Source organism: Pyxicephalus adspersus, chromosome 6 (assembly GCF_032062135.1).
Source record: "Pyxicephalus adspersus chromosome 6, UCB_Pads_2.0, whole genome shotgun sequence".
NCBI classification, from domain to species: domain Eukaryota; kingdom Metazoa; phylum Chordata; class Amphibia; order Anura; family Pyxicephalidae; genus Pyxicephalus; species Pyxicephalus adspersus.
Window position 1 is genome coordinate 56157790 of NC_092863.1, and position 13673 is coordinate 56171462.

Below are 13673 nucleotides of genomic sequence, written 5' to 3' on the forward strand. Positions count from 1 at the left end.
TGGGATGGGTACTGATGAGTTGGGTCACAATACAGGGACTGCCACCCACCTACAATTTCTGTCCACCCGTTTAAAAAAAAAAAAACTTCTGGGTTCAACACTGTTCATGTAACATAAATTAATACTTCAATGGTTTATACATTCATTTCTGTTTATTTCATTTTATGCATTAAAAGTTGCAAAAAAACTTAGATCTGTAATCTGTAAAAAGCAGTAAATAAACGGTCTGTTTAACTTTAAAAAGGTGAAAAGAAAAGAACCTCCTGAAGCTGCACTTGGGGGAGAACAGAAGAGAATACGTCCATCACCTTCAGTAGACGAGGAGGATGAAGGTTTGTGACCCCATCGATATAAGCACAGTTGTCAAAGATTTATATTGTCTAATTAGGGTGTTTCTCATATTTTATAGCAGCATGTCCTCATGGAAATTCCAGTGTATTAAAGCATCACTTGAAATAATATTACTGCCTGTGTAACCTTTAAATTTTTTTAAATGTGATGCCATTAGGCAGCATCAATTAGAATGCTGCCATTGTTAAAAATAACCTCTTATCTTGCTGAAAGAAATTGCTCTTTTTGTTGTTACCATTTGAATCAAAAGCAAAGCGGTTCTTGAATTTTCTACCTCATAGTGGTATACTGGTTGTGACTGTTTATTCAAGTGAATTGCTTACTGTAGTGTGAGATTATGTGGGAGAGAAATCCAGCAATTTAATTTTGGTTTGAATATTGCAGAGTGTGAGCGTGACAGAGATGCCCTGGATGCGTCATCAGATCCATCCAAGAAAGATGCAGACCCTGTAACTGTCCACAGAAAGCCAGCAAGACCTCTCTCCAGTGAGGGTGAAGAAGAAGCAGAAAGTGATGGAGAAGAAGAGGTTTCAGATAAAGAAGACACATCTGAGAAAGAGGAAGAGCAAGATGGCAGCTCAGTTGGAGCTCTGTCCAGTAAAGTAAGTGCAACTCACTGCAAGGTCATTTGTCCTGTCCTTTTGCAAGATTTTGATTTCTTTGTTTTATTAATAAACAGAGTGACAGATAGATGTTAATTTATGTATGACTACTTTTCACTGTCCATTGTGAGAGTGGCCAGGAGACCTGTAAGGTAAAGTTTTTGCACAGTTCAGCTTTAGCTGTCTGTTATCATTAAACCAAGCCATGAGATAACCTTACAGCTTTATACCTCTTCTACAATTTCTGTTCTGACAAGGAGAACATACAAGAAACTAATCAGATATTTTTTTTAAATATTCCTGACTGGTAAGGCTACACGATTTTAACTTTTAAGCTCCCACACCTGTACTTCCTCTAGTTCTAATTGACTAATTTCATTCCAGATATCAGCCACGCAAACTTGTGTTGTGATGCAACAAGTTGATTTGGTCTCGGGCAGGGACAGCAGAACAGGGACAAATTTATTCTGGCAGGGAGAGAGACAACCTTATTAGTTTGTTCCTGCTTGGTTGCGTGAGAACCCAGCTCTGGAATCAGAAGTTCTTCCTTCTTGGCAGTCTACAAGCTAGGGTCCTGTTTTCATTGTTGGTAAAATTGAAAAAGCAAGAAAATATTAATTTAGTTAACAAAACTAAAAGAGTTAATTTGGGACCTTATGGAATATTAAGGGTTAACAATCAGTTAAAAAGGAAATAGGAACAAGTGTTGTGTGTGTATTTTTATTTTATTTGTAAGGTTTCTTTATATATTATATATTTATTTTTGTTTCTCTTTTTGTTTTAGGAAAAGCGTTTTGTTGAAGATGATGATCAGTCGTCATCATCCTCATCTGAGTCAGAAGATGAAGTGACCAGCGGAAAGGAGGACGAAGATCAAGACTCAGATGATGGTATTTGCAATTCTAGTGTTTATTAGGGTTATGTAAAATTACAATAGAGATTTATGTAAGACCTATAGGCTGTATTTGTAAACTAATTTTTTACAAGGAGTTACTTTTGAAAGACAACTCTAAGCAGCAAAATGCATAGTAATTTACATTGCAAACATTGTATATTTCTGTGTCACCCCAAGTTTAGCGTATTCACTAAAGTATAAGTGAGTATCAAAACAGAAGCTCTTTCAATCCCCAGTGCTTGGAAACATACTAGTGTACAGTGAATTTTATATTTTAAGCATTACAAGCACTGCCACCTAGTGTTGGAATTCCTTTTGTTCAATTTTTTTCTTTGCTGGAATTCTCATGTGTTTTCAGGCTTGTAATACCCATGTTTTAATGTTTGCACTGCCCATATATCCTTAGCAACATTCACCTAACCAACATGTTTGGCAAAAAAAAAAAACATGGCCAAAATTAGTTGATACCATAACCTACCTAAAGTGCCTACTGGGGATGGGGGTGGAATCTGAGGTTCCTCCAATAGCTCTCTCTGAACTAGTTATTTTAAACAGTGTGTGTTTTTTCTCAGAAATGAGTAAATTAGGTTAAACACCTTTATTTCAAAGTTTAATGTAACCATTGGTTTACTTTTCAGTACAAGATGCTACCAGTGCAACCTCCTCTAAAATTGAAGCAGATTCCTCAGATGAAAGTGAAGAGTCCTCAGAGTATGAATCAAGTTCTGAATCTGAAGAAGATGAAGAGGACTCCGAAGAGGAAGAATTAGATTTTGGGGATGATCAAGATGAGGAGGTAGATGTAGACCATGAGGATGATGCAGAGATTGACAGAGTTGATGATATGTCTATTCAAAGTAGTCCAGCTAAGGCCTCAGCTGAAGAAGAGCAAAGAATTGAAGGGGAAGGCATAGACGACTTAACATCGTCAGCAGCTGATCACGTATCAGCCCTCGGAGATAGAGGCTTGGATACAGCAGCTGTTGAGTCCAAAAATGTATTGGAACAGGATGCTGTGGGAGAAGTGCTAACAGAAAAACCTCTGGAAGATGGCATTGAGAAGGATATTGAGAAAGCTCCATCACCATCAAACAAAGGTACCACTTATGAAAGTGTGTTTGTATTTGTTTCTGTTTTTACAGTTTTGGAATTGTAGAGTTGGACAACTTGCACTTACTATGACTGGAAGTGCTTTGATCCAATTAGGTCAGTCACACCAGTGGGTACATTCAAAATGTTTTTTTATTCATTTATGTAAAGCTTGTTTAAAGCCACATACATCATTATTTGATTCTGGGTGTTTTTTTTAACCCGTGTAGTAAACCAGCATGAAATTATTTTTCCACGTTTCCCCTGTGCTGTAGTTTCCTGTATTAAAAATGGTCACTGCTGCCATCTTATGTTTGCTTTCTGCCGGTAGGTTCCACCAACACCTTTACTATCTGCATACACTATGTGTTGCAGAGTGATAATGCCATTTCTGCAATTACAAAGTAATGTTTGTGTTTTTAAATGTGCATAGTAAATTTACATTACTTCCTATTCAAGAATATGTCAATAGAAAATCTTTCTAAGATTTTCCTAATGCACATTTTTTTATGTAGATTACTAAGATCTGATGTGACATTATAAAAAAACATTTATAATTACTCATTATTTGTTTTAGCTATTGCAGAAGATTCTTCTGAAGTATATGTAGAACTCCACCTGGAGCCGGTCGTGGACCTCCCAAGTGAAGAGGCTCAGGAGAATGTGGCCATTCGTCCTGTAACACCTACTGGGGCTTTTGGTGAATCTAGCTTTGTTCTTAAACCTGAAGAGATTCCTTCAGATACTCAGCAAACAGCAGCTAAATTACCCCTCTTTGTTGCAGAGGAAGAAGTACTCTGTCCTCGCACACCTGGACGAGACACAGCTGTTCATTTGGATTCTGAGGTTCACCTACCAGCTGTCTCCAAAGTTGCTCTTACTGCACTTCCCTTAATACCCCATAAAGATGAGGAAACTATTCATCGTGAAAAGAATTTTGGGCATTTAGCAGTCACAAAAATGCTGTCTGAGGAAGAATTGCCAAGAACTCCAGGCAGAGAGTTCTCTGTCAAATCATCACACCTTGGAAAATCACAGAGCACTGATACTGTTCCTGCCACTCCTGGTAGTGATGCACCACTCACAGGTAATAGTTTGGCTCTAACTTCCCCCCACATTCCTGGAAGTCCATTTTCCTACCTTTCTCAATCCCCGGGCATAATTAATAGTGGCATTCCAAGAACTCCTGGAAGAGACTTTAACTTTACCCCAACCTTTCCTGAATCTAATGCTATGTTCCCTTGCCTCCCCTCTAACAAGAAGCCCTCTGTTGATGAGCCAGATGAAAAGTCATTTAAAGAACCAGCCAGTGCTTCCATAATCATGAATAGTGTTCCGTCACCAATCCCATTTGCCAGTCCCCCAAGAGGGGATATTGAGAAGGACATTGGTTTAAATGTTGATGATCTGGAATCATCTGAAATTCAAACATACTTATCAGAAGGTAAACTACTAGGTGAAGAAAGTGAATGTGAACCCTCTAAAAAGCAGCTACCTTCCACTGAGGAATCTGCACCCTCACCTACTCTTCCCCCTACAAGTAAAAGGAAATCTGGGCGGCCCAAAAGGCCTCCTCCTTCTGCGCTAGCAATAGAAGATACTGTTGACAAAAACTCAGAAACTCTTCCTATTGCTGCATTAACCGAAATTGCCCTTGGTAAAGGTGTGTTTGATCAAGCTAATGAAGTGTGTGGAATTAAAGATCCAGCAGCTGTTCCATTAGACTTTAGGAACGATGAGCATCCTAGTGTTCCAGTTTATGAAGCCATAAATCAGAAAGTCCCATTAAAGGAACTGGAGAACCAATGGAAAGAGGAGAGAAGGGATGCAGAAGACTACACCAAATTGAAAAAACCTAACTGGAGGATTAAGAAAAGGTTTGATGAAATTTCTGCTATTCCTTCTCCTGAGTTTTCTCCACCTCGATCTCTCTTCAAGCCTCGCTCGGAGTTTGAGGAGATGACCATACTGTATGACATATGGAATGAGGGAATAGATGAAGAAGATGTCAAATATATGTGTATCACTTATGATAGGCTGCTACAGCAGGACAATGGTATGGACTGGCTTAATGACACTCTTTGGGTCTACCATCCTCATATCCTTTTTTACAATTATATTACTCTGTGATATGTCGGTGATAATCCGATAGAACACTAAAAGATACATTGACAACCTGAATGAAGGAGTCCTTAAGGTTGATTGTCATACATTTGTCTTGTCTACAGGTGTAAAGTATATTACCTACTTTTTGTGTTACCAAACAGTCTTATATACTGCATTTTATGGCCCTTTGACTTGTCTTTTTAGTAGTTATAAGGTAAAATATTGGGTTTTAAATTTACATTGCATCTAAAATGCATGACATGATTTACACAGGTGTTAATGTGTCCATTCTTAATATTAAAAAGACCTTAGTTTAAATTTTAACATTATAAATTACTCACTACTTGGCTTGCTGAGACAGCAGCAGAGAAGGTAGTGACGGGGTATTTTCAAAGAGAACTGGTCAGGGCTCAATGTTACCTTTCATTTAATTACCACTCCACAGAGGTTTATCACTCATGGTCTCAATTCACATCAATGCATCATTGCAGTGTTTAGTGTAAAGTAAAAAAAAAATAGAGAATATTTTACTTTTGCACAGTATGCTCTAAAACACAGTAAAACCACTTATATAGAGATTTACAGAGCAGCCAGCTTTTGTTGTCTAACCCACCCTAAGAGTACTTAAAGGTGGCTGTTAGATTAGTTTGCTTGCTGCTGCTAGGATTATTTAACCCCCCTAGCGTTCTAATTCTGTCCGTACTTCCACGCAAAAAGCATTACATTTTTTTGCATGGAAATTTATTTTACATTGTAGGCCTATAATTCTTAGTCATAACTCACCGAAATATGTCCAATATTTAATAAACTTAATAATAAACTTTAAATAAAAAAAAATATATATATATATATTTTTTTTTTTTTTTTTTAATAGTGAAACCTGTAATATAACTGTACAGTAGCATGCATAAAATATTTATATATATATATATATATATATATATAAAATATATTATATAAAGCTTTCTTTGTATTAGACTCAATACACCTATTTTGTATTGAGTCCAATACAAAATTTTTTGAATTTCCCGCTGCTTCTCCTGCCCACACCGACGTCACCGGGAAACCCCGGAGATCGTCTCTGCAGTCACTGGCTGGGGATCAGAGGAAGGAGACGTGTCCCGAGGACCTGCGGGGACCAGCAGGACGCTGGGGGAAGCCAACGAAACAAGGTGTTTATTTTGAATGTTTTGATCGACCCGAGTGTGACTCGGGATTACCGCTTTTTGCATGGAAAATCCACCCTGAGTCACATTCGGGATTACCTCTAAAGGGATTAAAAAAATAAAACATACTTTTTGCACATATAAATGATTGTTGTAGAAGATTGTTTATTGGTAAGTACAGATTGTATTTTTGTCCTCCTTATTCTGCATTTTTCCATATAATTTGACACTAAACTTTAAACATCAGAATGAACAGATGTAAATCATTTGGAAGGGGAAACAGCATTTCTTCTGTCCATTCTCTCCTAGGATTTGCACAATCCCCTCCCCAGGTGTACAACACCAGTTACAGTTAAAGAACAAAGTAGTGTTCTTGCATCAGAAAATACACGGAACAAGTATTTGTGTAGTTATTGTTTGGTTGTTTTATGTTGGTTGGATCATTTTTTCTAATTTAAAAATGTTTCCATGCATGTTCCTTAACAATTTCTTACCAACCAGTGTTTATTCCCCCAAAAAGAAGAAACGGGATGATGGACTACGAGAGCATCTTACGGGCTGTGCTCGTAGCGAGGGCTATTATAAAATTGATAAGAAAGACAAAATTAAATACCTCATTAATAATCGCTCTTTGACTGAAGAGCCTCTGAATGATACCCAGGTAGGTGAACCTTACTACTGTTCATGGAACTAGAAATGCTTCACGTAGTAAATCACTTAACATTGGAAAAAGTAAAGAACTCACTACATTGGTTGGACACTTGGATACAATTTATAGTTTTATATTAACAATGTACTTTTTTATTTGTGAAACTGAGTTTACGAATGAAGTCTTAAAAGAAAGTGAGTAGGTGTTTAGAAGTGAACAAAACAAGTCTGATAAAGAAAATATTGAAAGGGCCTTGGAAACCTATTATATTATTATATAAAAGAATTACAAGTTATTGATTCCATTATGTGAAAGCCACATCTGGAAAGAAATAAGGAGTTTGCCTTGATTGTATTAAAAAATGCTAGATTCCTGGTTGTCCTTGGCTTTAATATCATAGTATGAAATCAAGAATCTAAGCATGTCAATAGGAGAGTCTGCACAAGTCAAAACAGGATTCTTGACCTAAGTAACAGATGATTTTTTTTTTTTTTTTTTTTAACATGTTTATTGTTATTGTATTTACTTTTTAATTCTACTCTGTATGAAAAGTGTAATGTATAGTAAACCTACTTCTCTAATCATTTTTTTTTTTATGTTCACCTTTTATGTAAGTTATCTGCCCACATACTTGTTAGTAACAACTTCGTTTCATTCTCCAGGGGAAGAGTATTCCTGCTCAGCCTCACACTTCCACCCGAGCAGGCTCGGAAAGGAGATCAGAACAACGCCGATTGCTTTCTTCGTTTACTGGAAGCTGTGATAGTGATCTGCTCAAATTTAATCAGCTGAAGGTTTGGCAGCCCTTTATTATTGTTATTTTACATTTTGTACTTGATTATAAATAGGTATAATGCATTTAATATGCTTTTTTTTATTACATAATATGCAGGACTAACAACCCTAAAAGGAAATTACTTTATATAAAGAAACTATAAATAAATGCCATTGCCTTCAGTCGTGCCCTAGGCTAGCTAAGGTTCAAAAGGGACCTGTGTTAGTGTAATTTGATGGAGTTACTGGGCAAGAAGATGAAGCAGCACTAAACCCAATTGAAGCCAAAATGCTTTCAAAGTTCTAGAATGATTGGGAAAGAATTAGAACTTTTTATAGGATCTTTATCACGTTGTATAGGCCCACCTGAGCAGATTATTTCTTACTTCCTGCCTCCCTATGACAATGGAAAGGAAATGATGGAAATAAGCATAACCAAAACTGCAATAAAAACATGACAGAGGTCCTAGCTACTCCTACTGTCTTTGTTCATTTCCATATACCAGTTTAAGAAATTTTCAGCATAAAATGTGAGACGCGGAATCACACCAGTTGGAACACTTGACAGATGTTCTAAACTTTCCCCATATTTTCCAAGACTAGTAAAATCTCTGGAGTTGGGTTTTCAAATAATACTTTGAAAGCCTTTGAAAATGGTGTACTGATAACCATGGAAAAATACCTTACATGCAATTTTTTTTTCAGTTCCGCAAAAAGAAATTGCGTTTCTGCAAGAGCCATATTCACGACTGGGGCCTTTTTGCAATGGAGCCAATTGCAGCAGATGAGATGGTTATTGAATATGTGGGACAAAACATTCGGCAGGTAAGTTTGTTTACTTGTAAGATATTTGTGGTAGCAGATGACTGGTCCAGATTTGCCTTGTTACTTATACATATGTAACACAATTTTATTTTCAATTTACCCTTTAGGTCATTGCAGACATGCGGGAGAAGCGATATGAAGATGAAGGAATTGGAAGCAGTTATATGTTCAGGGTTGATCATGACACCATTATCGATGCCACAAAATGTGGGAATTTTGCTCGATTCATTAACCATAGCTGCAATGTAAGTTATCGTTTGTTTACCTTCATCTTAATTCAGTCAGAGACTTTAAAAAATCCAGACACATATAGTTAGGTCCATAAATATTTGGACACAGACAACTTTTTTCTAATTTTGTTTCTGTACATTACCACAGTTAATTTTAAATGAAACAACTCAAATGCAGTTGAACTGCAGACTTTCAGCTTTAATTGAGGGGGTTGAACAAAAAGATTGCATAAAAATGTGAGAAACTAAAGCCTTTTTTTACACAATGACTTCATTTCAGGGTCTCAAAAGTAATTGGACAAATTAAAAAGCTCCAAATAAAATGTTAATTTCTAATACTTGGTTGAAAACCCTAGGTTGTTAAAAAATGCTGGGTTTCCTCATTTTAATGTTCTGCCAGGCCTTTACTGCAGCGGCTTTCAGTTGCTGTTTGTTTGTGGGCCTATCTGCCTGAAGTTTAGTCTTCAACAAGTGAAATGCATGCTCAATTGGGTTCAGATCAGGTGACTGACTTGGTCATTCAAGATTATTCCACTTCTTTGCTTTAATAAACTCCTGGGTTGCTTTCGCTGTATGTTTTGGGTCAATGTCCATATGTATTATGAAACGCCTTCCAATCAATTTGACTTCATTTAGCTGGATTTGTCAGAAAGTATGTCTCTGAACACCTCAGAATTCATTCGGCTGCTTCTGTCCTGTGTCACATCATGGATAAACACTAGTGTCCCAGTGCCACTGGCAGCCATGCACGCCCAAGCCATCACACTGCCTCCGCCATGTTTTACAGATGATGTGGAATGCTTTGGATCATGAGCTGTTCCACGCCTTCTCCATACTTTTTTCTTGCCATTATTCTGGTAAAGGTGGATCTTGGTTTGATGTGTCCAAAGAATGTTTTCCAGAACTGTGCTGGCTGGCTTTTTTAGATTTTTTTTTAGCGAAGTCCAATCTAGCCTTTTTATTCTTGAGGTTTGAGTGGCTTGCACCTTGCAGTGCACCCTCTGTATTTACTTTCATGCAGTCTTCTCTTTATGGTAGACTTGGATATCGATAAGCCTACCTCCTGGAGAGTGTTGTTCACTTGGTTGGCTGTTGTGAAGGGGTTTCTCTTCACCATGGAAATGATTCTGTGATCATCCACCACTGTTGTCTTTCGTGGACTTCCAGGTCTTTTAGCGTTGCTGAGTTCACCAGTGCTTTGTTTCTTTCTCTGATGTACCAAATTGTAGATTTTGCCACTACTAATATTGTAGCAATTTTTCGAATGGGTTTTTACTGTTTTTGCAGCTTGAGGATGGCTTGTTTCACCTGCATGGAGAGAGTTCCTTTGACTGCATAGTATCTGTTCACAGCAAAATCTTTCACATACCCCCCTCCCCCCCAATCAACTCCAGGCCTTTTATCTGCTTCATTGATAATGACATAACAAAGGAATTGCCCACACCAGCCCATGAAATAGCCTTTGAGTCAATTGTCCAATTACTTTTGAGCCCCTCAAATTAAGTGGTTGTGTAAAAAAAAAAAAAAAACTATAATTTTTGTTCAACCCACTGAATTAAAGTTGAAAGTCTGCAGTTCAACTGCATCTGAGTTGTTGTCTGTCCAAATATTTATGGATCTAACTGTGAACATGCACATATTGATGTTTATATATTCCTAACCTGATTTGCACTTCCACTAGTGAGCCTAAGTCAGTATTAGTATCCGTAAGTAAGTATTAGAAAATTTAAATTGCAGGTTGCATTAAAAAAGACGGTATTGATAGCATAAATTTATTGGATAGTTATGATTTGCTTTGCAAGGGGTAAGAGACAAAAAGCCTACATGAACCCTTTAGTTTGGTGTGTGTGGCGTTCTTCATTGCTTTGGATGGGTAAACCATAGCAAATTATGATGATCACCCAAAGACTGTGGTCCTTGGTCTGAGTCACAGTAGCCTTCAAAATCATTTTTAAAATACAGTAATTTTGTAAATTTCAACATACCAAACATTACAAAAAACACTGACCGGTGAAGATAACTAATCTTATTACAGTGGCACCTGGTATGATATATTAGGCAGCAGGTGAACAGTCATTTCTTCAAAGTGATGTGTTAAAATCCTTTATTCAAGCAAGACCCCTGATACAAATAGATCACCAAACTGTAAAGTTATCAACCTCTATTATACCTCATGGAATTACAAAGTACTTATTTTCCCTATTACAGCCCAATTGCTACGCAAAGGTCATCACTGTGGAGTCCCAAAAGAAGATCGTTATTTACTCCAAACAATATATCAATGTGAATGAAGAGATTACATATGATTATAAGTTCCCAATTGAGGACGTTAAGATCCCTTGTCTTTGCGGAACAGAGAACTGCAGAGGAACGCTGAATTAATCAACTTGTCTTTTCTTTGCACCTTTCAGCTATAGTGGACTGCAAGATACAGGTGTAAGTTGCACTTTTGCCAAAAAAAAAGTTATAAAAAGAAAAAAAGGTAATGGTTTCGCACTTCTCTTGGGCTTTTGAGCAACAAGAGCACATGTACATTAAGACATTGTTCCTGATTGTATGGACCCCGGTGCTCTGTGTGCGTGGGTTTTTTTTTGTTTAGTTTTTCACCTCACCCTGAAGATAAAAAGGTGACTGTCACCAAGTGGCACAGAAAACATATACCAGTAGAAAGTATTTTCTAAGACAAGCTTGTTTCTTGTTGGAGCTGATACGGTACCTTTTTCCTTTATTGTCCTAAATGCTGCTAGTTTTCTTATCAGGTGGTCATCATAAATTTAAAGAGGAGATGCTACAATGATATCCATTGCAAGACTGCTATTACCTTTTGGCTTTTCTAGAAGGGATTTTTGTTTTTTGTTTTTAGTAAACATTTGCTAGATTACATTTCACTGTTTGCTAAAAGGCCCCTAAATTTAGGTGCTGGGCATTATTTAAAATTAATCTGTCAGCTATTTAAAATTGATAAGGTTCTGCAAAACAGCAAATACCACAAGATTTATTTTACTATTTTTTAAAATCCAGAAAAGTTTTTTTGAATCCTGTTCACTTTATTGCCAGGGGCTGACCTAATGACTAAACATGGCTAATTGTCTTGTTCAGTGAAAATGGCCTTATTGGCCACTGAGGCATTCAATTTAATACAACTTATGGCACCTGGAAGTTCTTGGACCAGATCAAGACCGCTTGATACTGGTAATGCTAGGCATCCTGTGGTATCTGTTCTTAGTCAGGAATTTTATTTATTTTTATTGTTTGATGGATTCAGATTTAGCAAGGTGGCCCATTCATCACACACGCTGTGATAATCATGCAGTGCTGCAACACATTTTACTGTAAAAAGATACAATCCTGTGTTTGGTGAATTGCACTTGTTGATTTATTTCACCACCAGCACTTGCTATAGAGATGGTGTGTATGCACAATCTAATGTCATCAGTGCTCCAGACTTTAGTGGGCATCAAGCTGCACCTGGGAATACACTGCTCGCTACCAGCATTGGTCGGTCCTGAAGATTTTATAACAGTCTCCACTTACAGGCTTACAATTGTCCTTGTGTGTGTTGTTAATCAGCATAAATCATTCTAATTCCTTCTTAACCCTTTTCTTTTACAGCACATCCTATTTATTTATTCTGTTTTCTATGGAATGTTTGTTGTATAATACATTTTTGCAGTTAATCTTTATATATAAGGGTATGTCAGCTGTGCGCGGACCAGAAGACAAGCAATTAAAATAAATCTTATAGGCAGTAATGGTCCAGGTCTGGTAGGAGGGCCCTCCCCTCCCTAAAATAGGGTTAGCTGTTGGTTTTCACAAAAGTCCTAAAAGACATAACATGGATACATTCATGAATATAAATTGGAAAATAAATAAAAAAAATAGAATTCCTCAGTAAGTATAGCACCTGATAAATACCCATATATATGAACACCATCAATGTAAACCGCATAATTAGACTGTCTTGCTCTTTAATCATGTTGCACTTCAGATTCCCAAAAATAGCTCAGTACTAATGTTCCAATCAATCTTTTTGTCTTGATGTATCTTTGTTACCCTTTTATTGTAGAGTTACGGTTCATGCTCACAGGCCAATAGATGCATTCTTTCAGACCAGCCTGATGTACACTGCTGCACTCATGTACACCACATGGGAAAAACTGCAGGGACACCTCCTTGAGCACTGTTTCCGCTGTAATGCACTACAATTCAGTACCATGTTGTGTCCTAGCCTGCATACAGGCTTGTCGAAAAGGTTGTCGCACATGTGCTTCCAGTCTATCCAGCAAGCATCGATTTCCATTTCTTCATGTTTGTGCATCAGAGTACTAGACATCAAGTTGCATTAGGTTATGTGCATGAGCCTTAGGCTGCATTGTTTCTTCCATGAGTTTGTTGGTGTTGTCACTAAGTCATGTCTGATTTTACAAAAACATTGCTATGTTGTAGCCTTGTAATGAATGTCAAGTCTGTGTTGGCAGCCTTCATACATGACCCAGACCTTTTTAATTAATTTATTTTAGCTATAAACTGCTGCCAGTATTAAAGGAATGTGTTTGAAATATCCACGTGTAATGGACTAGACAACAATCCAAATAACTGAATGGCTTCTGTGAAACTCTTCTGCTATAGGATAATGAGTGTGTAACAGTAAATAGATAAGAGCATGCCTGCCAAAAAATGAATTCTGATGTGCAGCTATAGGCAGAATGATCTTCCACCCTGCATATATGTTTTATATCATTGCTAATCCTGGTGTTTCAGTGTCATAGCACTGTCATTTTTCCAATCATGGCCTCCTGTGGACATCATGTTTGCTTGCCTTCATTCTGGAAATTATTTCCTCTATTTGGTCGCAGAGTTTTTTTGAGAAGGTGTAATCTCTCACTTTATGTTCACTTCAGTAATGCAGTTAAAAAACATTTTCCCTTTATTCTCAGATATACAAAATATCAATATTATGCTAGCCAGTGTTCCTCCTACATACCC

At 37.2% G+C, this 13673-nt stretch overlaps 1 protein-coding gene across 2 annotated transcripts in view; it reads left to right on the plus strand.

Moving 5' to 3' along the window:
- SETD1B (SET domain containing 1B, histone lysine methyltransferase) overlaps positions 1 to 12432 on the plus strand; it is a 36733-nt gene extending 24301 nt beyond the window's left edge. The window contains exons 9-18 of one of the 2 annotated variants that reach the window (XM_072415919.1): positions 245 to 332; positions 736 to 953; positions 1738 to 1843; positions 2493 to 2945; positions 3515 to 5035; positions 6704 to 6870; positions 7521 to 7652; positions 8338 to 8457; positions 8565 to 8702; positions 10896 to 12432. In XM_072415919.1, the coding sequence (XP_072272020.1) occupies positions 245 to 332; positions 736 to 953; positions 1738 to 1843; positions 2493 to 2945; positions 3515 to 5035; positions 6704 to 6870; positions 7521 to 7652; positions 8338 to 8457; positions 8565 to 8702; positions 10896 to 11069 (3117 nt within the window). In that variant the 3' untranslated portion in view covers positions 11070 to 12432. Of the gene's footprint in view, positions 1 to 244; positions 333 to 735; positions 954 to 1737; positions 1844 to 2492; positions 2946 to 3514; positions 5202 to 6703; positions 6871 to 7520; positions 7653 to 8337; positions 8458 to 8564; positions 8703 to 10895 lie in introns of those variants that run through there. The other variant, XM_072415918.1, reaches the window with a different exon arrangement.
- The last annotated feature ends 1241 nt before the right edge of the window (positions 12433 to 13673 follow it).